At 34.1% G+C, this 24,005-nt stretch overlaps 1 protein-coding gene across 1 annotated transcript in view; it reads left to right on the top strand.

Annotated features, from left to right (window-relative positions):
- Abcb7 (ATP binding cassette subfamily B member 7) overlaps positions 1-24,005 on the top strand; it is a 104,820-nt gene that overhangs the window by 38,243 nt on the left and 42,572 nt on the right. Inside the window, exons 2-4 of the mRNA XM_005337484.4 lie at positions 3,199-3,276; positions 5,701-5,787; positions 18,564-18,683. Of these exons, the coding sequence (XP_005337541.1) occupies positions 3,199-3,276; positions 5,701-5,787; positions 18,564-18,683 (285 nt within the window). The remainder of the gene's footprint in view (positions 1-3,198; positions 3,277-5,700; positions 5,788-18,563; positions 18,684-24,005) is intronic.

Below are 24,005 nucleotides of genomic sequence, written 5' to 3'. Positions count from 1 at the left end.
GGATGGTGTTCTAAATAAATTCAGATGCTAGAAGAAATGTTATAATCTACTCAGTTATGTTTTTAAAGAATTCTATTAATAATACCAGGCTTTTTGTTTCATTTCATAAAAATCATAGAATTTCAGAGTTGAAATGACCTTCAAAGGGCAACTAATCCAAACCTCTAATTTTCAAATCAAGTTTCGTAGAATTAATCTTGTTTTCTCCTATTGTCCACCTACCTCAGTTTGTATGAGGAAGATGTTTTGCTATAAACCCTTCCCTTGGGATTTTAAAGTTAGAGCTATTCTCTAATTTACAAAAGCAAATTGTTTTAGAAATGTTTATTAGTCTATTGTTTAGATTTCAGCATTTTTCCATAGAAACAATAGGGAAAGGTTCTAGGACTAGCCCTTAAAGGTGTTATCCCATTATGTGATTGAAATTTTTATCCAAATGAAAGAAGTTTTGAATAATCAGTGCTGGTTATCTCTAGGGAACAGGAGTAATGACATTTTAGAGGAATATGTCAGGGACTCTCTTTTTATCTCTTACATTAGACTGGGTATGAGTACACATGTATTCATTTTATTGTGTTTTGTTTTTTATATGCCTGAGATATTTGATAATTTTAACAATGCTGTTTTAGTACTAAAAATTTAGTTAGGATATGAACATTCAGAAATTATTTGCCTTGAATACTGATGCTTAAGGGAAAAAAACAGTTGGATTAGAGAAGTATAAAGAGGTAGCTAGATTTTCTGAAGGGGTTTTATGACTTCTTTCAAGGACTTAGGTTTGATGGTGGTTATCTCATTGTGCAAAGTAACACTTCAGAATATGTTTTTGTTTTTAATGTAAGTATATTGCCAATAGTCTTTTATCTAGCAGCCATATATAGGCATGGTTTTGAGCAAGGAGAGAAGAGTCATTTACTTGATAACCGGACAAGTTGTGAAAGGCAGATTAAATTGCATATGCAAGTACAAATATAGGCAAGATCTTGCTTTGATGTAGTTACTCAAACTAAGGTCTTGTGAAAAAACAAGAAAGTGGGGGAATAAAGCTTGTGGGAGAGCCAAATATGGAGAAAGGGGTAATGAGGAAAACAGTGCAGTTAAGCACCAGAAGGGCATCATTGATAGTGAATGGCTTGATTATTGTGGTAAAGAGGGTATATGAAATGGGGTAGGAGCTTTAGTTCAGCCCAGCAGTGTGCAAACAGCCATTGGTATTATTGAGATCTTCCTATATTAGGAATTGCATTAAATATTTATAAATATACATAAGCAAATCAACTATTTATTACATTTTAGGAAACAACTGGGCTGATTTTCTCAATAACTTAGTTACTTATTTGTGTATGGAGGTGTTTTGTTGCTATTGATTATTTTTTGGTATTTTGCAGTGTACAACATTGTTTTTTTTTATGTTGAGGCATTAATCCAGCTGTACAACCCACATATAGCTTAGGAAATCCTAAGTATTACTTGCCTTTTGGGGAGAAACATGACTTAAGTGAAGTTTTCCTCACTATATCCATGATGCATATCACAAAGATATGTGTCCATTTTACAGCTATTTGGTATTGCCATGGAGAGGTTCTTTATTCTGCCTTTTCCAGCTCTACTTCTGGAATATTACCAAGAAAAAAAAATGCCCCCTGAGGAAACTTTCATTGGATTCCATCAGCTAGTTACATAGAATTGTTTGGCAAATCTTGTAACTGGTATCTATATTTATTTATTCAGATTAAGACTAAAGAGGGAACAGACATTTGGTAGAGCACAATTAAACACAGTAAGGGAGTTAGAATAAAAGAGGAGTGTTTGAAAAAAGTGTAAAAGCCATTTAAGAAAGAAATGAGGTTGAAGACTTTGGGGGCTTTAAGAAATAAAGATATAAAAAAGAAGAGAAACAAAGACAGAAACTGTTATGGTTTAGTTATGAGGTGTCCCCCAAAAGCTCATGTGTGAGACCATGCAAGAAAGTTGAGAGGTCACCTGATCGAGTTATAAAAGCCTTAACTCAATCAGCACATTAATACACTTGATTGGATTAACTGGGTGGTGAGCATAGGCAGATAGGATGTGACTGGAGGAGGTAGGTCACTGGGATCATACTTTTAGGGTATATATTTTGTCTCTCATGAGTAGAACTCTCTATCTGCTTCTTTGTTGTCATTTCCTGAGCAGCTTTCCTCCTCCATACTCGTTTGCCTTAATGTTCTCCTTCATTTGGGGCCCATAGCAATGAAATAACTGAGACCTCTGAAACTGTGAGTTCCAAATAAACTTCCTTCACTGTCGGGCTGGGGATGTGGCTCAAGCGGTAGCGCGCTCACCTGGCATGCGTGAGGCCCAGGTTCGATCCTCAGCACCACATACAAACAAAGATGTTGTGTCCGCCAAGAACTAAAAAATGAATATTAAAAAAGTTCTCTCTCTCTCTCCCTCTCTCTCTCACTCCCTCTCTCTCTCCCTCCCTCCCTCCCTTCCTCCCTCCCTCCCTCTCTCTCTCTCTCTCTCTCTCTCTCTCTCTCTCTCTCTTTTAAAAAAAACAAATAAACTTTTCCTTCACTGTGTTGTTATTGTCAGATATTTTGGTCACAGAAGCAAAAAAGCTGACTAAAACAGAAACTTATAGAAAAGGGGGATAAAAATAAAATACAATTTGACATTTTTAATGAGTAATATAATTTACTTTCTATAGCTGGACCATAAATTTGATATTTTTGCTTTTCAGACATGTGTTCAAAACATAACCAGTTCTATAACATTGGTTTTAACTTTAGGATTATTTATGTGTTAGTCAACTTTCCATTGCTGTGAAAAAAATATCTGAGATTAATGCCTTAAAAAAAGGAAATGTTTATTTTGGTTCATGGTTTCAGGGTTTTCAGTCCACAGTCACTTGTTCCTGTTGTTTTGGGCTTATGGCAAGGCAAAACATCATGGCAGGGAGTGGATGGTGGAACAAAGCTCCTCACCTCATGACAGCTGGAAAACAGAGAAAAAGAGGAAGGAGCCAGGTTCCTAATATAGCCTTCAAGGCATATCTCCCCCCCAGTTACCTATTTCCTCCAACTAGTCCCTACCTTCTAAAGTTACCACCAGCTTCCATAGGGTCATCAGCTGGGGATCATGTCTTCAACACTTGAGTTTTGGGGGACATGTAAGTGTCCATTCTGAAATTCTGCCCCCCTTTTTTCTTTTCAGGTCCCAGAGTCATTAAGAAATGCTACATGGCAGAGATGGGGAAGAGACAATTCAAGACTGTTATTAGATGCTACAAAGGTAAGATTAAGCCAGTACATCTACATATAGTAGGAAAAGTGTGCAAGCCCTTATAACATTTTCCAATTTATACTACATATGTTTTATATTTCCCAAATAATTACCCATTTCACATTTTTCTAAATACTGGCACGAAGGTATGTTACTGTTATTAGAAATGTAGAGAAAAATCTTGATATTTTTCTACCCCTGGAGAAATCTATCTGAATCTCTTGAGATCAGTGCCAATGGGAGTAACATTTTTCAGAAAGCTTTTATACAAGTAATGGCAGCTTGTTGACACTTAAATTTATCCTGGTAATTTGTACCTGATATATGGAGTGCTGTAGTTTTTCAAGTGAGTTAAGATTTTCAGATAGCAGAATACCAAGGGATTCTAAGCTTATTAGAGCCCATGGGGTAAGTGATGCTGAGTTTACATGTTGATGAGGGTTATTTTTCATTGCTAATGTAAGTGAAAGACATCTTTAAAAATTCCCAGTGCTTTAAAATGAGACACGTAAATCTCCATGATAGAAAAAGACTGAAAAATTAGAAGATGGTCTAAATCCTTGGAACTTCTGTGTTTTTTCTTTCTGATTAATAATTATTTGCCACTAAGGTATAAGGCATTGTTCTAATTTATGCAGAAACTATAGAAATTAATTAGGTTTTCTATTATTAAATTAAAGCTTTAAGGGGAAAGTGTGCTTAATCTTATTGCCCATGATACCACTAAATTTATTTATATTTTAGTTTTTTGCTTTGTTGAAGACCTCATTATCTTGTGTGTGATATGCAACAAACCCTTTGTAAAAGTTGTTGCTCAGCTTTTTAGAGGAAAAAAGTGTCATAGAGAGACATTGCCAGACTAAAAATTACCTTTTGATGTTTTTCTTTTACAAAATACTTTAAGGTTGTTGATCTAAAAATCAATAACCCATTTATAGCAATTGCTTTTGGTGTCTCAACTGGTGAGAACAAGAAGTTACTTTTGCTTTTTTTAATTCCATTTTCATAACTTGGACCTGAGCTGATATTGTTATGTGCTATATATAGTATCAATAAATGTTTGTGTTTGTAAAGGACTCTGTCCTGGTTTATTAATTACTGATTATTATGAATACTGAAAAAGCATCATTATGTTAGTTAGCTTTATACTGCTATGTCAAAATACTTGAAAAAATCAACTTAAAGAAGGAAAGGTTTATTTTGTCTCATGGTTTCAGTCCATAGTCACTTGGTCCTGTCTCTTTGGGCCTTTTGGTGAGGCAGAACATTATGGCAGAGAGCATGTGATGGAGCATAGCTGCTTATCTCATGGCATGTGGGAAAGAGAGACAGACAGGCAAGCAGGCAGGCGGGCACATGGGGGAGGGAGGGCGGGTAGAGGGGAGATAGAGACAGGGGCGGGGACAGGGGCAGGCAGGGAACTGACAAGGTGTACCCTTATCAGACATGCCCCCAGTGACCTGCTTCCTCCAACTGGGTTCCACCTCCTAAAGTTTCCACCACCTCCCAATAGCACCACCAACTGGAGACCAAGTCTTCAACACATGAGTCTTTGGAGGACATTCCAGATCCAAACTATGTCACTAAGTCTGTGTTCTTAATTAAGTATTTTTTTAATTGTTAAAGCACTTTCAATATTAGCAAGCCTAAATTCTAAGCCTTGTTGTTTGTATCTTGTTAATTATTATACCAACAACCTAAGGTAAGATAATAAAATATTTATAATTGGTAAGATAATAGGTAAGGCTAGTTGGGAGATTTGTAGATAATGCTATTTTATAAGCTAATCTAACAAGCATTCGCTGGTATATAAGACACTGTGGTATGTACCATGGGAGATAAAAAGACAAAAGATACTGTTTCTAATCTTAAGAAATTTACTGTGTAAGAGGAAAGACAAAATGTGCTAACAAATAGCTATAGCACAAGATAGACTGAAATATTAAAACGTAATATTTCTAAATAAGTACATTAGCCACAATAATAAGAAAAAGTATCAATTGTGTAAAATCAACATGTTAATTGTAAGATAAAAATATATGCACAAGAAAAGCAAGTGATGTATAAATTAAATATATATTATCCTTGTTTGCCAATAATAGAGTAATAGATTACCAGCTACAGTAGTGAATGACAATAATAGAGACAGTATAAGTCAAAAGTGTAATACAACTTAAATCTTTTAAATATTAATTTCAAAAGCTATTTAGAGAAAGGGACTTCCATGTGGGTATTTGTTATTTCTCAGTATTCCTTATATAAATTTAGCTATAAGTTAATTCTGAAGGTGTTTTGCTTTACTATACCAGGCTAAAATCAATGCCTTTGAATTTGTTTTGGGGATATTCATTAGATTACAATGTTGAATCCAGATTTTTAAACTTCTGAAATTCTGTAAAAGCTAATGGGCTGCTTGGTATCATTTTTAACTAGGCTCTCCAGACATGGCCACTGATAGAAAAGAGGAAATGTTGGCATGGTCACGCTGGTGGAGGACTCCACACAGACCCTAAAGAAGGGGTAAGAGAGAATAGCAAGTAACTGGAAATTCTTTTTGAGGATTGTGCTTACATGGAAGATAGGCACATTTAAGAGTATCATATTCTAATATATTTTGATTGACCCATCAAATTGCATGTTCTTTAATGCAAAACCACATGAACTGACCAACATTATATATATGAAATTTTCTTTGGCTTACAACAAACAAAAATTCATGACTGACTAAAATGGAAAAGGTATTTATTAATCTAAATATTCTTATTTCTCTAAAATAACATTGTTTGACTTTGTTATATAATCTGCCCTTATCAATAAATAGGCAAATTAGATTTAGCATTTATAAATACTCTGCAAGTTTGTGTGTTTGAAGGTTAATATTTTCTCTTTTATATATTTAGATCTTAGAATATCCCCTAGCTTTATAGTAAATCCTCTACCCTGATCCATCTATTTAATTATCCATATTCTTTATCATTATTATTATCATCATTGTACAAACATGTTAACCAGTAGGGCTGCCGAAATAAAAAGGTTTAATTGCTCTATACTTTTTCTCAGTGAGGGAAAATATCATTGGAATACTGTTACATATTTCCCCATCTGGCCCTTTTTCTTTGAATTCGCCTTTATTTTCTTCCTCTTTCTTGACCCAACCAGTATGTGTGTGTGTGTGTGTGTGTGTGTGTGTGTGTGTGTGTGTGTGTGTGTGTGTGTGTGTCTCAAGTAGAAATGTTTTCAGAGTTGGTAGTAAAGTGAACAGATTTTATGTAAAATTGCTTTATAGATTGTAGAGATCTAAGTAAATATTAGTTATTATTGGTAGGAACCAATTGATATGAGTAAGTTTTCAAATGCGTTTCTTCCTCTTTCTTTCATTTCTAATGCAACTTTTTTTTATTTCAAGGAACTCAAAAGCATTTTACATTCATGTTTTTATCCCATTTTTGTATATTACTATCCTTCATGGCTATCTTTAGAAACAGCAAAGTATCTTAAGAGAGAATTTTTAAAAATTAGCCAAGTAGTGAGATTTGTTTATCCATGTGTTTATCTTTGGCATGATATTTGACCGTTTTCAGGATCATCTGTCCCCAAGGCCTCTGAAGGATAGTTGCTAATAATGGTCTAAATATAACTAAGGATATGTTGACTAAGGAAGGACAAGTAATCACTTCTCTTTAAGCTCAAGCAACTTCAGGACAATTTCTTTTCCAATAGAATAGAATAAAGCAAAAATTATTGTAATACTTTATATTTGATCATTATTCTTTTATTCTTTTCCCCCTGCCATCTTTGTGTTAATTTAATCTTGTTAGCCAAATAGAATCATAATAACATTTAGAGGTTATGCCAGAAAAGAGATAATATGGAGTTGTTAAGAGCCTGAGCTCTGGAACCTGACTGTCTGGATTTGAATTGTGGCCCTATCACTGTATAATGGATGGACCTGCACAACTTACTTAATCTCTGTGCTTCAGTTACCTCATCTATAAAATGAGGATGATGATAACACTAAAAGGTATTTAAATGAGTTAATTCCTCACACCACATTAAATTTCTCAAATAGTGCCTAGCACACAGGAAGTATTCAGTAAATATTAACTGCTGTTATTATAATAATGTGAGATTGTAAGGTCTATCCTTTACCATAATCCATTCATTTATTGAATACTTGCTTTGTGCTGAACTCTATGCTGTGTACAGGAAATACATTAATGAACAGGACAAAGTCCCTGCTGTCTAGAAACTTAACATTTTAGATGACAGAATATCTAAACTACCATGTAGAAATTTAATCAGTCTGAGAAATAATATATTTTACCTTAAAATAAACTGAAATCTCCACTGCTTTCCTTTTTATTCATTTCAACTTGTGTATTTTTAACAACTACTAATCAGAATAACATATCTCAGAATTTATTTCAATCATCTATTTAGCCAGTGTGTCTATCATAAAGGGTTTGTGAAAAAGGAGTGATAGTTTCAATATTTGAATACTCCTGTTTTTAAAATAGATGAACTAAAGAATTATTTGTTTTGTAATAGAACTTTAGGATTTTGGAGTTTTATTCTTAAATTTACAATATTAGTTATATCTCTTTGTAGGAGCATCTGTTAGTGAATTTATTCTACCACATCCAACCCTTTTTCATTTTAATTTTGAGACAGGGTCTCTCTAAGTTGCCCAGGCTGGCTTTGAATTTGTGATCATCTTGCTTCAGCCTCCTAAGTAGCTGGAGTACAAGTTTGAACTACCATGCCTAGCTAGACTACTTATTTTTCACTAAGAACTTTGCTTGACATAGTCTTTTTTATATTAGAAATACTTCTTCTTTGAGTGGATACAATCTGAAGTCAGTATTGCTAAGAAAGATTAGCCACTATTACTAAAAGAGATTACTAGAGCAATCAGAGAGCTTTGGTACAAATCTTGATGTGATCAGAGGAAGTGAAACAGCAACTTGGAGTATTTAAAATTGGAGAATTGGAAAGATAATGGAATAATGAATCTCTAGGCTTGTTAAAGTGATTGTGCACACAGATGTGAGACAATCTCACATACCTGGATGACATGGGCAGGCTGTTTTATAACCTGATTTTATACAGCATCAAGCAGCTCTATGATCTTTATTTGATTTCTCAAATTGGCTTCCTTTTGGGATAAAGAATTCACTGACTGGCCAATATGAGCATCAATGAACTTCATAGTTATTTTTTTATGGTAAATTAAATGGATTGTCAGGTACAAATCCATTTCGGGTGTAGCATAATCCATTTTTCTGATAGCCTAATCACTACTGGTTAAGCTTTTCATTGAAATTTCAGACCAGCAGAGCTTGGAAAATAAACTGAGTTATAGAGAAAAATAGCAGTAATTGCAAAGCCTTTACTGACAGTTTGCATTTTCTTCAACCATCCCAAACTCATATACCATATCCCTAAAAATGTAGGGAAAGTTTTCCAGTCACCCTCTTAGTTTTTCAAGTCAAAAGACTACTGAATTTGCTTCTTTTTTTGACCAAACTTTTATCAAGTCATTGTTATCTCTAACGGCATTTAAGTAGTTGTTTTAAATTTTAAATTTTTTTCAGTTGTTTAAATAGGACATGTACCCCCATTGTTTTCATTTTTTATATATATGGTGCTGAGAATTGAACACAGTGCCTCACATATACTAGGTGAGCACTCTACCACTGAGCCACAACCCCAGTCCTTAATTGTTTAATTTAAGTCACCATTAGTTTGAATTGAGGAGACAGTTCTCTTCCTTGGACAGTTTACCTATGCCTGAAATTGTGCTAGATTAATTTTTTTAAGGAGAAGATATTCAGCATATAGCCCATATTTTTACAAAACAGATACCATTCTAAAATTGTTTTTGTAGTCTTTTTTCTTACTACAAGTTTTGTTCCCAAGTAGTTTCTTTCAAAACCAATTACTTGCTTTCTGTGAGTTAGTACATTTCTTGCTATTAAAATTTATAAATGTCTGTAAAGCCAGAATTCTTGGATAAATTCCTCATCAACTAAGGAAAAGGTGATTCTGCTATCTTTGTCAAAAGCCCATTTCCTCTCTTCTTACTCTTTCATTTTCTTATCCAAGCCTAAATGAGCTTTGCTCCCTTGAATGGAATTGAGTTCTTGGTGGGAAAATTTGCTATGCTTCATGCTTGAAAATCTTTTCTGGTGAGTGATATCAAGTTATCTCCCTGAGAAGCTACTGTCTGAAAGTTCTACTATGTGAAGCACTCTGTATGTTTTGATTTTTTTAAAGTTCTTGTTCCTAGTCTACATTATTATTAACTATAAATTTTCACTTATGACACATTTGGCCATGAAACTTCTCTTCTGCATGTCACACTGTTAAATGAAGCACTGCCACATGTAATCAGTACAATTTGTGACTTTGTAATTATACTCTATTGAGTCAGGTACTTGCAATTTTATTTATGTACAGACATGTGCCTCACAATGAGGTTTCGTGAACAAGGGATCATATGTACAGTGGTGATTCCGCAAGATTCTAATGAAGTTGGAAAACTTCTATTGCTTAGTGAACACATAGCTAAAGAAGAGTCAAGACAAAAGGAAACTACAGAAGAAGAAAAAATAATCCTCAAGAAAATTTGAGTGATGGGTTTAGCAGAAGTTTTTGCAGACTGAACAAGCTCCTTAAAATGTTTGAACACATGACCCCAACATTAAAAGGTTTTCATTAAGAGAAAGGAAGGTTCATGGTGTTTTATATCTGCTTACAAACAAATCTGTGATTTTAAAAAAGAAGCAAGCCATCATAGACATATTTCTAATAAAAAAGTGATATCTCCTCAATAAGAGCTTCAGGCAGGTCCTGCAAGGAGGGATTTCAGAAGGAAGCATTGTTATCATAGAAAGATGACAGTTCCATGGGTGTTAAATGCATTGCCCCTGAAGACCTTCCAGTGGGACAAGATGTGGTGGTCCTGACCCAGTGTAGGCCTAGACGAATGTGTGTATTTGTGACTTAGTTTTTAACAAAACAGTGTAAAAAAGTTTAAAAAACTTTAACATAGAAAAAGCTTATAGAATAAGGATATAAATAAACTATTTCTCTACAGCTACATAAAGTATTTGTATTTTAAACTAAGTATTATTGCAAAAAAGTTAAAATAACTAAAAAGCATATAAAGTAAAAAGTTATAGTAAGCTTAGTTTACCATTAAAGAAAAATATTTTTATAAATTTAGTGTAGCCTATTGTAGAGTATTTATAACATCTATAGCAGTGTACAGTAATGTCCTAGGCCTTCACATTCACTTACCATTCACTCACTAAAACCCAGAGCAACTTCCAACCTTGAAAACTCCATATTAAGAAACCTAGACAGTTGTACCATTTTATGTATCTATTTATTTTTATTTTTTGTGGTGCCGGGGAGTCAAAACCAGGGTCTTAAGCATTACAGGCAGCTACAGGTGTACTGTAGGTGTACTCTACAACTGAGCTACAGGTGTACCATTTTAAAATCTTTTAATATGTACTTTTACTATACCTTTTCTATGGGTAGTTATGTTTAGATACACAAATAGTTACCCTTGTGTTATAGTTATCTACAGTATTCAGTACAGCAATCAGCTGTAAAAGTTTGTGGCCTGGGAGCAATAGCTGTACCATTGTAGCTTAGGTGCATAATAAGCTAGCCCATGTAGGTTTGTTTAAGTACATTCCATGAGGTTCACACAGCAAAATCAAATAACTATGTATTTCTCAGAACATATTCTTATGACTATATTTGTTTTAGGCCTTTTGTGTGTAATTGTGCTGATCTGTCTTCCTGTGTAGATGTTCCTTTCATCTTTGTGAGATTATTTCTTTTAACTTGTCCAGCTTTGTTAGGCTTTGAAGCTATATATTAATATGAAATAAAGTGAATATTTAAAAATCTGTCAAAATTTTTGGCAGGGGCTGATGTTGTGGCTCAGCGGTAGAGCACTTCCTAGCATGTGTGAGGCCCTGGGTTTGATCCTCAGCACCACATAAAAATACATAAATAAAATAAAGACATTGTGTCCAACTACAACTAAAAAAAAAATTTAAAAAGTTGTGGCAATTTCTTTTCCTTTATTTTTTTTTCTTTTTGCAGTGTAGAAATTGGAACCCAGGTTCTTGAGCATGCTAGACAGCCGCTCTACCACTGAGCTACATCCCAATCCCTTTGGTAATTTATAAATTTATCAAGTATTAGATGTATATCCAGGATATTTTTATGAAGAATTTGTTCTTATGTTTTTGAGAATATATAAATTAATTGAGTGAATATTTATTGAGAATTGTTGCCATTATCAGTCAAGTTTTTTCTTTTTTTTTTTTTTTTTTGGCACCTGCTTTTTTTCTCTTGGGCCACCTTGTTTTCAGTTACTTTCATTTCCCCTGACAGCTGTCTGACATTACTAAAACTTTTTCTTTTAAAATCATTTCTAAAACAAAAAAGCACAATAGAAATTTGTTATTATTCAAGGATCTTAGTGAGCCAATTCGAATTTCTTCTTTTGTTACCCTTATGTTTTTTTTTCCTGAATCTAATTACTTTCATGTAATTGTGGCTGTCTTAATTCCAGTATATAGTTGAGACCTTTCTTTAAAAACCTTCATTTCTCATACTGACACAGTACTAGTTTTACATTATAATGAAGCTTAAAATGTTAGTTCCATGTGTTAAATTTGAGACTATTTAGCTATAGCAAGAAAGCCATGTTGTATACATACTGTTAGCAGGGAGGAAAGTAGATTGACTTCTACTTTTGTGGGCCTTTAAAAAATATTTCCATAGCATTTACTTTTAGAGAGCTTTAGTTTCATGATATGATCATCATCATTATGTTTTAAAAATAATTTTAAATTCAATTATGAAAATGATAAACAGCAAAATTAAATTTCATGGTTTCTGCTTACATATAAGAAAGACTTAAAGAAAAACTATTACAATATCTTCAATTAGTTACTTCAGGAATTTTGATCCTGGGAGAAAAAACTTCATTTTCTTAAGTCATTGCTTCATTTATTTTCCCTATACTATCATGCTATTACTCTTAAGACAGTATTTTCTCATATAACTCAATTTCTTGTCATATTCCTTGACCATTTCTTGTATTTCCCATCCTCTCTTTAAAAATGTGGTCTTACAGACCTGACATGGTGAAATCAGTACTGGGCAAGGCCCCTCACCCCCTAACATCAGGCCAAAACTCATGGGGTTCTCAACCACTGGATTTCCATTCAGCCAGTTGGCTAACTGCCTCCTGCTCCTCTTCCAGCCTTGGGCAGCAGAACTGGGAGAAAAATTCTGCCCACTGTGAGTGGGGCACCAGACCTTGCACAAAGCTTTGTCTCAGAGCCCAATGCCTAGCCAACTATGGTGAGAACCACCCTTGATAGAAACTTGAAGTCTTATATACAGGCCTGAGCTAACAGATGGAGCCTCCAGACCAGCTCACGCACCCAGTGGAAGCCTGTGTGTTTGCAGGGCAGACTGGAGTTTTGGCTATATTTCCAGCCTTGGAGTGGACCCGGGACAGACCTACCCTCCCCCGTCCCCCAAGATTGTGCAGGGCCTTGCAACTGTGAAACTGAGAGGCAGCTCAATTTAGCATCAGCCTTAGGGGCCAAGAAACTGTCTCCGCCACCTGTCCCCCAACTTTGGGCAGCACAGATATTGCCAGGCCAGTGTGCACAATTGGGCTCTAGAGCTGCCCCAGCACCAGGCAGAGACTTATGCCCTATGAGTCAGCTTATATCACTCCCAGCTGCATCATGGACCCCAGTCTACCCCTGAGACCATGCAGGTCCTTGCCACTGTGAGACCCAGGAGCAAACCAGCTTAAGGTCAGCCTAGGGGACCAAGGGACTAACTTCACTAACACTACCCAGTCTCAGGCAGCATAGCTTGGTGTGAGACTCTAAGCTCTGGGGTAAGACAGGGTGGAAAATACAAGATTTTGCCCTGAAACTCAGTACTGGGCTGCTGAAACCTAATGCTGGGCAGATCCCAGCAGAATCAGCATTGCTAAAATATCCATACTACCCAATGATGCATAGATTCAATGCAGTCCCTATCAAAATACCAAAGGCATTCTTCACAGAACCAGAAAATAAATTCTAAAATCCTTATGGAACCACAAAAATCTGAATAGCCAAAACCATCTTGATCAAAAAGAACACAGCAAGAGTATATAATATACTACCTAACTTCAGAATATACTACAATGCTGTGGTCATCAATACAGCATGGTATTGGCATAAAACCAGACACGTAGACAAATGGAGTAGATTAAAGAGCCTAGAAGTAAACCTATACATCTACAGCCAACTGATTTTTCACAAAGGTGATAAGAACATATATTGGAGAAAGGACAATGTTTTCGAAATTGCATATCTACATATAGATTAATGAAGCTATACCTCTATCTGTCACCAGTTACAAAAGTCAACTCAAACTGCATCAAATAATTAATTGCAAGACATGACATTACTAGAAGAAAATGTAACAAAACACTCTAGTACATTGAAATGGACAAGGATTTTTCAGACAAATCCCCAAAGCAAAAAGGGACAAATGGGATTATATCAAGCAAAAATTCTTCTGCATGGCAAAGGAAATCATTGATGGAGTGCAGAGACAACCTACAAAACAAGACAAAATATTTGCAAACTATACATGTGACAAGGGGTTGCTATCCAGAATAAATAAGGAACTCTAAAAACTCAGTAGCAGAGAGAGAGAGAGAGAGAGAGAGAGAGAGAGAGAGAGAGAAGAAAAAGGCAAAAATATGAGCATTAGATCTAAATAAACTTTTCTCAAAGAAAATATACAAATAGGGCCAACAGGTATCACTCAGTATCATTAATCATCAGGGAAATGCAAATCAACATTTCCTTACAATCGGCTATCACCCCACCCTGGTAAGAAAGGCTCTTGCACACCATTGGTAGTAATGTAAATTCATTCAATCGTTGTGGAAAACAGTATGGAAATTCCTCAAAAAATTAAAAATAGAACTACATATGATAGAGCAACCCCATGCCTAGGTTTGAATACACAAAAGAATAGAAATCAGTATATCTGCACTCCAAGGTTCATGGTAGCACTATTCACAGTAGCCAAGAAATGATAACGGCCTAAGTCTCCATCAACTGATAAATGGATAAAGACATTTTGGTACATATACAGCAGTGGAATACTATTCAGCCATAAAAAGGAATGAAATTCTGTCATTTGCATTAACATGGATAGAACTGGAAATCCATCATTATGTTAAATGAGATAAGCCAGGAATAGAAAGAGAAGTACCACATGATCACTCATGTGGAATCTAAAAAAAAATTTATCTCAAAGAAGTTGAGATAGAATGTGGTAACCAAAGGCTGGGGAGAATAGAGGGAAGGTAGGAACTGGGAAAAGTCAATCAGTGTGTATCTAAGTTACAGTTATGTAGGAACAAGATGTTCTGGTATACTGTTTATTGAACAATAGGGTGATTATAGGTAATAAAAGTATATCATACATTTCAGAAAACTAGAAGAAAGAATTCTGGAAGATTTTACCATAAATAAATTATATATGTTTGGGAGATTTTTACCTAAATTAAACATTACACATTACATACATGTATTAAAATATCACATTGCCCCATTAATATGTATAGTTTTTATACTTTAATGAACCAGTTAAGAAATTTAATTTAAAAACAACAAAAGAAGAACATGATCTTAAAGAAGTATGTATACTATTGGTGTTATCTGTTTATACCCTACTGAATTGGTGTGAAAAGTGTTGCTAATTCAGTCCCAAGCTAGTGGCTGGTCTCTTTCCAGTTTCAAATAATCTTTTTGTCTTTCAGGATTACCCTTGGGTGTCCAGTATGAATTAACTGAGGTAATTTTGAAAGATGGTGTATTATCTTTCAGGATCTTTATTGAGGCCACCGATTTTATTTTACTCTTATACAACAGGAGTAAGTTGGTTTAAATTTTCTTTAAAAATGTGCCTCAGTAGCATCTGAAATGCCTCATTGATTTGGCCTCCACTTTTTTTTTAAAAAGACATTATTTTTCAAACTTTATAGTTTATCTAAACTATAGCTGAAGTCATGTCCTTTACAGCTTAATGGACTCATAATGCATGATTACACAACTTCAGAACCCATTTTGTTAAATGAAGTGGTGACATTTTATGCACTATTAAGCCAACTAGAATAATTTTCTTGCTCTTAGCCATAACTTCTCTGTGTCCTTATTGAAAAAATTCTGGGGTGTGTTGTTGAAGGTTTTGACAGGAGAGAGTGTTTCTAAAGATATGTGGAAACAGGGACTTTTTACCATTAGTCCATCAAGAAAAATATGGCAGGAAAAAATTCATGCAATGGGAAAGTGGTTAAAATGCCCCAGTTTGTGTTATAATGCATTAAATTATATTTATTTTGTAATAGTTCGATTGGAAAAGTGAATTTTAAAATTACTGCCTTATTTCCTTTTTTAATGTCTTTCCAGTTATAAGAGCACTAGTGTGTGTGTGTGCGCGCGCACGTTTGTGTGTGTGTGAAATAAAGTATTAAAAACTATACTTTTAGCATTTCATATTTGTGCCATCTTATTTATTTAAAGCATTTCAGGTTGCTAGTCCTTCTGTTTTCAGTACAATATGAACAGTTTTATTTCTGTTATGTTTTGCACAATAAACTGCCTAAAAGACTAGCAAAATAATTTTCTGAGCCCTATGGGGATAATCATAATATAAAAGTACCCTGTATTATATAATGTACTGTCTTGGGTTTCTTATATGTTGACAGTTTTCCCTATTCCTTGCTGTGAAAATATACTTGAAATTGTATAACTCTTTCCCCTTTGAAATGAATTAATTTTTTTCTTATTATGTGTAAATTATAGAAAATACAAGGAACCAAAAAGAAGAATATAAAAAATTATCAAAGATTCCACCCACTCCAGCTACTGTTGTTAACACTTTGGGGGGTCTTGCTTTCTGGATCCGTTTATATGTACATGTGACTCATTCATATGTCATGTTTTTCCCCACAAAATAAGTTTTTTATTCTGTTTTTATCCATTTAACATGTTTTTGCGTCACTACATATATTCCTGAATAAATGTGTTTTGTTATATGTATTCACTCTAATTTGTTTATGCTATTCTACAATGTTGATCATTTACACTATTTCCAATTTTATTTCTATTAAAACAGCATGAACATAAACATCCTTCTAACTAAATTTTCATTCCTTTATGCAATATTCATTGAGTACCTACTGTATGTCAGCCACTACATTTGGTACTGGATTATAACTGTGAGTACAAAACACACAGTTACTCTTCACATGGAATTTAAATTCTAGCAGGAGAGTGGATGTCAATCAAGTGATCATACTGCTGTATAGGTAGATTATAACTGAAGTGGATCCTTTTGAAAAGGTTGTAGGGCTGGGAAGGGATGTATTGCAAAAAGAGATTATTCTAGACACAGTGAACACTATTGCACAAAGGCCCTTTAGCAGGAGGGATTATGGCATGTTAGAGGAACTAAAAGAAAGCCAGTGCAGCAAGTGCAGTGCTATAAGTCATGACTGAAAAGGAGTCAGGGGCCAAGCTAAGCAGAGCCTTGTAAGCTATGTTATAGGCTTTGTTCTTTATTCCAAGAATGATTGGATGCTGCCTGATGGCTTTAAGCTGGAAGTGCTATCTGATTACAGGGTGAATTTATTAGATCGGGAACAGAGTAGATGCAGGGAAATAATTTAGGAGGTCATTGCAGTGACTGAATTACTGTGAGTATTGATGATAGCTTGGTGGTATGTTGGTGGGAGGCAGATTCAAGAGATTTTCAAGAGGTAAACTTGATTCAACTTGGGGCATATTTTAAAGATGTTTTTAGCATAAGTTCCCAGAAGTTGAATTTTTGAGACAAAAGGCAGAATTATTTTAAAGGCTTAAAATTGATATCAGATTGCTTTCTAAGATTATTTCAGAATACTCTTCATTAATAGTGCATTAGAATGCTTATTTCTGTACACCATCACCAGCAATGAGCATCATCTTTTCTTTTTCTTTTCTGAAACTTATCCAGAAATTGAGTTAATATTTCAACTTTTTGAATGGGGACTTTTATACCAAGTATAATGATGTAGTGTGTGTATGTGTGTGTGTGTGCACACACACACACACACACATCCTTATTTTGGTTTTAGGAAGTATGGATATGATTCTTTTTGCGGGTGGGCAATTGAACCCAGAGGTTCACTTAACTACTTAGCCACATCCCCAGACCATTTTTAATATTTTACATAGAGACAGGGTCTGTCTGAGTTACTTAGGGCCTCACTAAGTTTCCGAAACTGACTTTGAATTCATAATCATCCTGCCTCAGCCTCTAGAGCCACTGGGATTGAAGACATGTGCCACCATGCTTAGTTGGATATGATTCTTCTTCTTTTGGTGAGCGGAGGGGTTACTATGGATTGAACTCAGGGATATTCAACCACTGAGCCACATCCCCAGCCCTTTTTTTGTATTTTTTTATTTAGAGATAGGGTCTCACTGAATTGCTTAGTGCCTTGCCATTGCTGAGGCTGGCTTTGAACTCATGATCCAGCTGGGATTACAGGCGTGCGCTGACACACCCAGCTTGGATGTGATTCTTAACATTCCACCTCTAAAGCTGAAACCAAAACCAAAAGACTTAATAGAACTGTTGCCCCAGGAAGATGGAAAAAAGAAAAATGTGAGCTGAATTTAGGGTAAATTGATTATGACTGGAAAATTGCATTTTTTGTTGACATTTTTAATAACCACCTCTGTTTAATATAGCCAATAGCAAAACCCCTACTTTCCTAAATGTAATATTGTAATTCTTCTTTACCATGAGTTTGAACCTAGGATTCCAAAATTGACCACAAAGGTGGAAATATTTGTAAAGTTATATGTAGTGGTATATAGCTTAATAGATAAAAATATAAATGTATAGTACATGCCCCCTCGCCATTACTCAACTATTTTTTACTATTATGAGGATTACTATAGTTAAAAGTAAGAAATCTAAGAGAAATGAGTAGCTTTTTAAAAAAACAATTGAAATAGTTTATTTTTCTCCAAAGTATCTTAAGTTTGGAAATAATGGCCTTAGATTTATAATAAAAGTTATATATAAAATTTTTGTGTATTTCTCAAGTATTTGCATAATTCTACATTACTAACCTATGGTTACATTTGAAATGACATTTTATTGCTTTGTTTTCTCTCTTTGAACAGTTAAAAGATGTTGATACTCGGAAAATCATAAAAGCAATGCTTTCATATGTATGGCCCAAAGACAGACCAGATCTACGAGCTAGAGTTGCCATTTCCTTAGGATTTCTGGGTGCTGCAAAGGTAAGAATGAGAGAAATGAATTGTTTTGTCGCTGTGCTAAGAAATACTGGGACATTCTGTAGTCATTGTAGTCATGAACTCTGAGTTAGTATAAGCCACACTTCGGGAAGCATGGCCAACTTTTAGGATCATTGTTTAGTTTATATAATTATTTTATGCAATGAGCAGAAATTATATGGTAATATATTATCTCTAGATCATACATCTAACAGCTTTAACTTAATGGAATTCGCTCCTAAAAACCAATATAAAATACAGGAACATTAGTTGTAACAAAACATAAGGAACTTTATAAATAAAGACATTCCTCAGAGTCATCTTGGCTCTTTTTTAATACATATTTTTGAATCAGTATGGTCCCCAGTTCCCAGTAAATTAAAAAGAAGATAAAGGAATCTTAAGTGCTTGATAACCTTAAGTGGTAAATAACAGTTCAACATCAAGGGGAAAAATGGGAAACTGAATAAAGAGGAAACAAAAAGCCACAAAAGTTGGGTGTATTCATTATAGGGATTCTATATTTCAGCAGTCTATTTTTTATTATACTGAAAGCAAAGTTGTAATGACAACTGAGTTTTCAAGGAAATAATATTTATTTTCAATTTATTCAGATTAAAAAATCAGGCACATATACATTGAAAGGTATAATATATTGTCACCATGTAGAATGTGGTCTCTGGAATCAGACTGCCTGGACTCTAATTAACCTTGTAATCCTGGGCAAGTTGCTTTGTCTCCATGCCTTAGTTTCCTAATTTATAAAACTGGGTTATTATAAAGATTAAGTAAATTAACATTCAAAAAGCTTAGAACTATACCTGGTGGGTAGTTAAACATAAATGTTAAAATAAAATTTGAATGTTCAAAACTATGGTAAAAAGTGTTTGCATAAAATATAAATGAAATTGGCAATAGTTTGGTTATTCTTTTTATATATGAAGATTAAGAACTTTGTTTGTTTAAAACCTGGGTCTTGCCACTTCTTTCTTTCCTGTATCACATTTCCTTCTATTTACACATTCTTTTCCCTACTCTAAAAATTGACAACTTATAACTACTGTTCTTGGCATTGCATTTAAATATAACTAAAGCTAATTTCTTCCCACAATTCATACAGATTATGGCTACTTTTATTTTATTGCTTTAATACAAAGTAGGTCATAAATGATTTAAAGAACTACCAGCCAAGTGTTATTTCAGGGTAAAGATAGAAGTAATCACTATTACGAGAAATCAGGAAGTGTTACACAGAGGAGATGGCATCTGAGGCAGGCCTGGATCAAGGAGCAGGATTGTTACAGGCATAGAAATAATTTAAACGATGGTCTAGGGAAAGCATATAAAATGTGTAGAGAAGTGAATGGTCTATCTGCCTCCAATGAGGGAAAACTGTTTTAGAGGAATGGGAAGTAAGCTTGGAAATAAATAGAGCTCCTGATGTTAAATGCCTTAACTGTAAAACAAAACAACAACAGTATATATATATATATATATATATATATATATATATATTTAATTATATAAGAAATAGGAACTTTTATTTGTTTCTTTATTTTTGCGGTGCTGGGAATCGAATCCAGGGCCATGTGCATGCAAGGCAAGCACTCTATCAACTGAGCTATATCCCCAACCCCTTGGAACCTTTATTTTGAGGAGAAAATTAATAAAGTTAGAGTTATGCTTTAGGGAATTATTCTGGCCCTGTTGTAGAAAACAGATTAAAGTAGAGCTACCATTCAGTTCATACATTTTTTCAGATAATATTTACCAATTAGTTATGAGGCTAAAGTAATAATCTAAGTAAGTAGTAATAGCAGTTTGTACTAGAGTGATGGTAAAAATGGTACCATGGAAGGAAAATATGTCAGAGATGTGAGGTAGAGTCAACAACACTTAACAATGGATTGTTTTGTTTATTAGAAGTAAAAAAAAAAAGGAATAGGGTTCATAGATGATGCCAAAATTAAGACAATAATAATGCCTTTAACAAATAGGGACCAAGTCAGGAGATCTTGTTTAGGAAATGCAGATCTTGCTTTTGGACATGTTAAGTTTTAGATGCTAGTAGAACATCTAGATAGAGCAGTTGAACTGATATTATAAAAGCAAGACAAGCTGGGGTTATCACTCAGTGATAGAGTGCTTGCCTAGCACATGTGAGGCACTGGGTTCAATCCTCAGCACCACGTAAAAATAAATAAAAGTGTGTCCATCTACAACTAAAAATTTTTTTAATAATGCAAGACAAGATCAAGAAGGAGCCCAGGGTTAGAGATTCAAGAGGTGAATGTTGAAACAATGCAAATTTGTGAGTTCACCAAAGAAAAGAACAGAAATAAGAAGACTACTCATACTACAGAGCCTTTGTAGTAGAATCTGGGAAGGAATAATTGAAGAGGTAAGAGTAAAACAAAAGTAATTCATAATCAGATTCTCCATTTTCATATCTCCTTTCTCATCAGTAGGCACTGTTGAATATTCTCACAATGAATCTGACACATTCCCAAAAGAGTACTTAAGAATCAACATGCTGAGCAACAGATCAAGAATCCCATGCTTTATTCTATTTGTTTAAGCTGAACAGAGAAAATGATATTACAAATCTAATTTTGGTAGCTAATGTTGAAATTTTTAAACTTTCATATTCATTTTTAGCACAGTACTGGCTGCTGGATTGCCCTTAACATATGAATTACTTAAGGATAAATAGGATTCTGTGCTGTTATGCAAGGCAAAATTAGCAAATTGGCCTTTATTTGTTTATTGGCTGAATGTATATACCTTGCTGACAAGTTAAAGAAAGATAATTTTCTGGACTTTCCTTTGACTTAAAGAGAACAGGTAGAGCAAGACTAATTAAGCTAGTCAAAAGGAAAAGTCTTAAATAATGACATTTATATTAGGATTTATTTTTAGAGTGAGTTCTAATGCTTCAGAAATACGGAGTTCTGTTGCTTGGTGACAGGTCAATATCGATATGAAATCTAGATCTAAGCTAACTTCCTTAAGGGCTGAAATATTTTTAGAACGCAAATTTATTTTGTTGTTCAGTCAATATATACTGAATATCCACAGAATGGAAAGTGTTGTACTAAACTCTTATAAATTAATTGCAAATAAATACAAATGAATATTGAAAATCCTTAAAACATATGTTTGATTGCTTTTGAATCAAGAAAATAAGAAATTGCCAGATGTTGTGAGGAGTGCCTTCTAGTACTTTCAAAGAATATAGTAACAATTTTCTTTTTACTAGACAAGAACTAGACCATAGAATAATAATTTGATGCTTTCAAAATATAGCATTAACTATTGTAAACACCCATTTTCCAGCTTTTAGACTATTCTCAGTTTAAAATTGATCACTCTTCCAAATCTCCAAAATCTTATTGTTTTTTTTAGCAGTATTGCATGTGTGCTTTATAATTGGTGTGCAAAGATGGATTGTTATTCCTTTTTGTTCCTTGGCTTCCTATTTTTCCTTCAAACCTGATTGCACACTTTGACCTGTAAACACTTTAGAGTAATTAAGACCCTTTGTACTCTGGTCTTCTCAGATCTTCCCTTCCTCCACATATTCTTGGAGTTTTAGTACAGGGTCTAGGAACTTTCTCAGCTCTAAATGCCATCCATCTGTCTGTGTGGCATTGATGGTATTATGAATAAGCTTGAGGCACAAGTGAGAGAAGGAAGAAAGAAATATCAAGTGAAAAGAAGAAAAAGGGATGAGGGAGCTGGTGATATAGCTCAGTTGGTAGAGTGCTTACCTCTCATGCACAAGGCCCTGGGTTCAATCCCCAGCACCAAAAAAAAAAAAAAAAAAAAGAGAGAATCTCATGCTTGGGCCCACAGGATACCATCTACTTGCTTATTTACCTTTGAATGCTCTTGATTCTGAAACTGTTAAGGCTATCACTGTCGCCAACAAAGATTTTAAATAAACAGCATCATATGGAGATGATTTGGAGTAAACCAAGAGGGATTGGCATTCTTTTTTAATATTTTTATTAGTGGTTGATGGGCCTTTATTTTATTTATTTATATGTGGTGCTGAGAATTGAACCCAGTGCTTCACACATGCAAGGCAAGTGCTCTACCACTGAATCACAACCCCAGCCCAAGGATTGGCATTCTTTGTATCAGACAAACAGCAATTCTATTTTAATATGTTGGGGTTCTATATGTGACATATTTTAGGGGTTCTGCTGCCAAGTAAGAGAGAAAAGAATGCTATTTGCCTTCATTCCTTAAATTCTTACATATTTTATGCAGTATCTTTTATCACAGTCTGTGCATATATCATAGGAGTATCACATCATCATTAATTGAGGATTCTGAGATCTTTTAAGGTTTTTGTTTTTCAAATTCAATCTTTCTACTAGTATTTTTCAAACAATCAGGATTTAAGGGAAATATAAAGAAAAATAAAAATCACCTGATTTTACAAAACAGATGTTACTTTTAATATTTCCCCCAAAAGTTTATTCATATTCTCTAACCTCCCCCATCTTGGAAACCACTATAGGCAAATGAAATTAAAATATCAAGTACAAAAAGGCACTCTTGATTAATAGTCTGTTAAAGACCAAAACAAGCGATCTTTAATATTATAAAATAATAACTGGAGATAGTGTGATTTATCAAAATGAAATCAATATCATTTTTCTTCAGGGATGCAACTCTTATTTAAACTAAGGACTAATGTGTGTTTTGAGCATACTTTTATTGAGTGACCATTGAGTAAAAAGTACTCTGCTAGGCAAATGGGAATAATAAAATGTGGGCCTTGCCCTCATGGAGTTGCCGTGTACTAACGGTGAAAATATAATGATAAAAACCTGTGACATCATATAAGTATCCAAAGGGAGATGCAAGTGAAATTTTATGGGAGTGCAAATGATTAGACATTTGGGAAAGGCTTCAAAAATTTCATACATTTTTTGCTTGAGTTTGATGTTTTTGAAAATCTTCTGAAAAATAAAACATCACTATCTGAAGTCTTTAATTAAATTGAGAAATAGTATTTATACCCTGAAGTATTTTTTAATGAAAAGATTTATATTTTAGAGAAATTTTACATTTATAGAGAAATTGAAAAATAAGAGTTCTTATATACTTCTTTTCCTTCCCATATATGCAGTTTCTTCTGTTATTAATATCTTTTATTATTGTGGCACATTTGTTAAAGTTGTTGAGCCTATTATTTAAGAAGGAACATTATTGTTAACTAAGTCCATAGTTTATATTATGAGTTACTTTTTGTGTTGTACAGTTATGTGGTACCATACAGAAGTGTTTCACTGCCTTAAAACTCCTCCTTTC

This window comes from Ictidomys tridecemlineatus, chromosome X, assembly GCF_052094955.1.
Source record: "Ictidomys tridecemlineatus isolate mIctTri1 chromosome X, mIctTri1.hap1, whole genome shotgun sequence".
Lineage (NCBI taxonomy): Eukaryota > Metazoa > Chordata > Mammalia > Rodentia > Sciuridae > Ictidomys > Ictidomys tridecemlineatus.
This window is presented reverse-complemented; position numbering and strand designations above follow the sequence as displayed.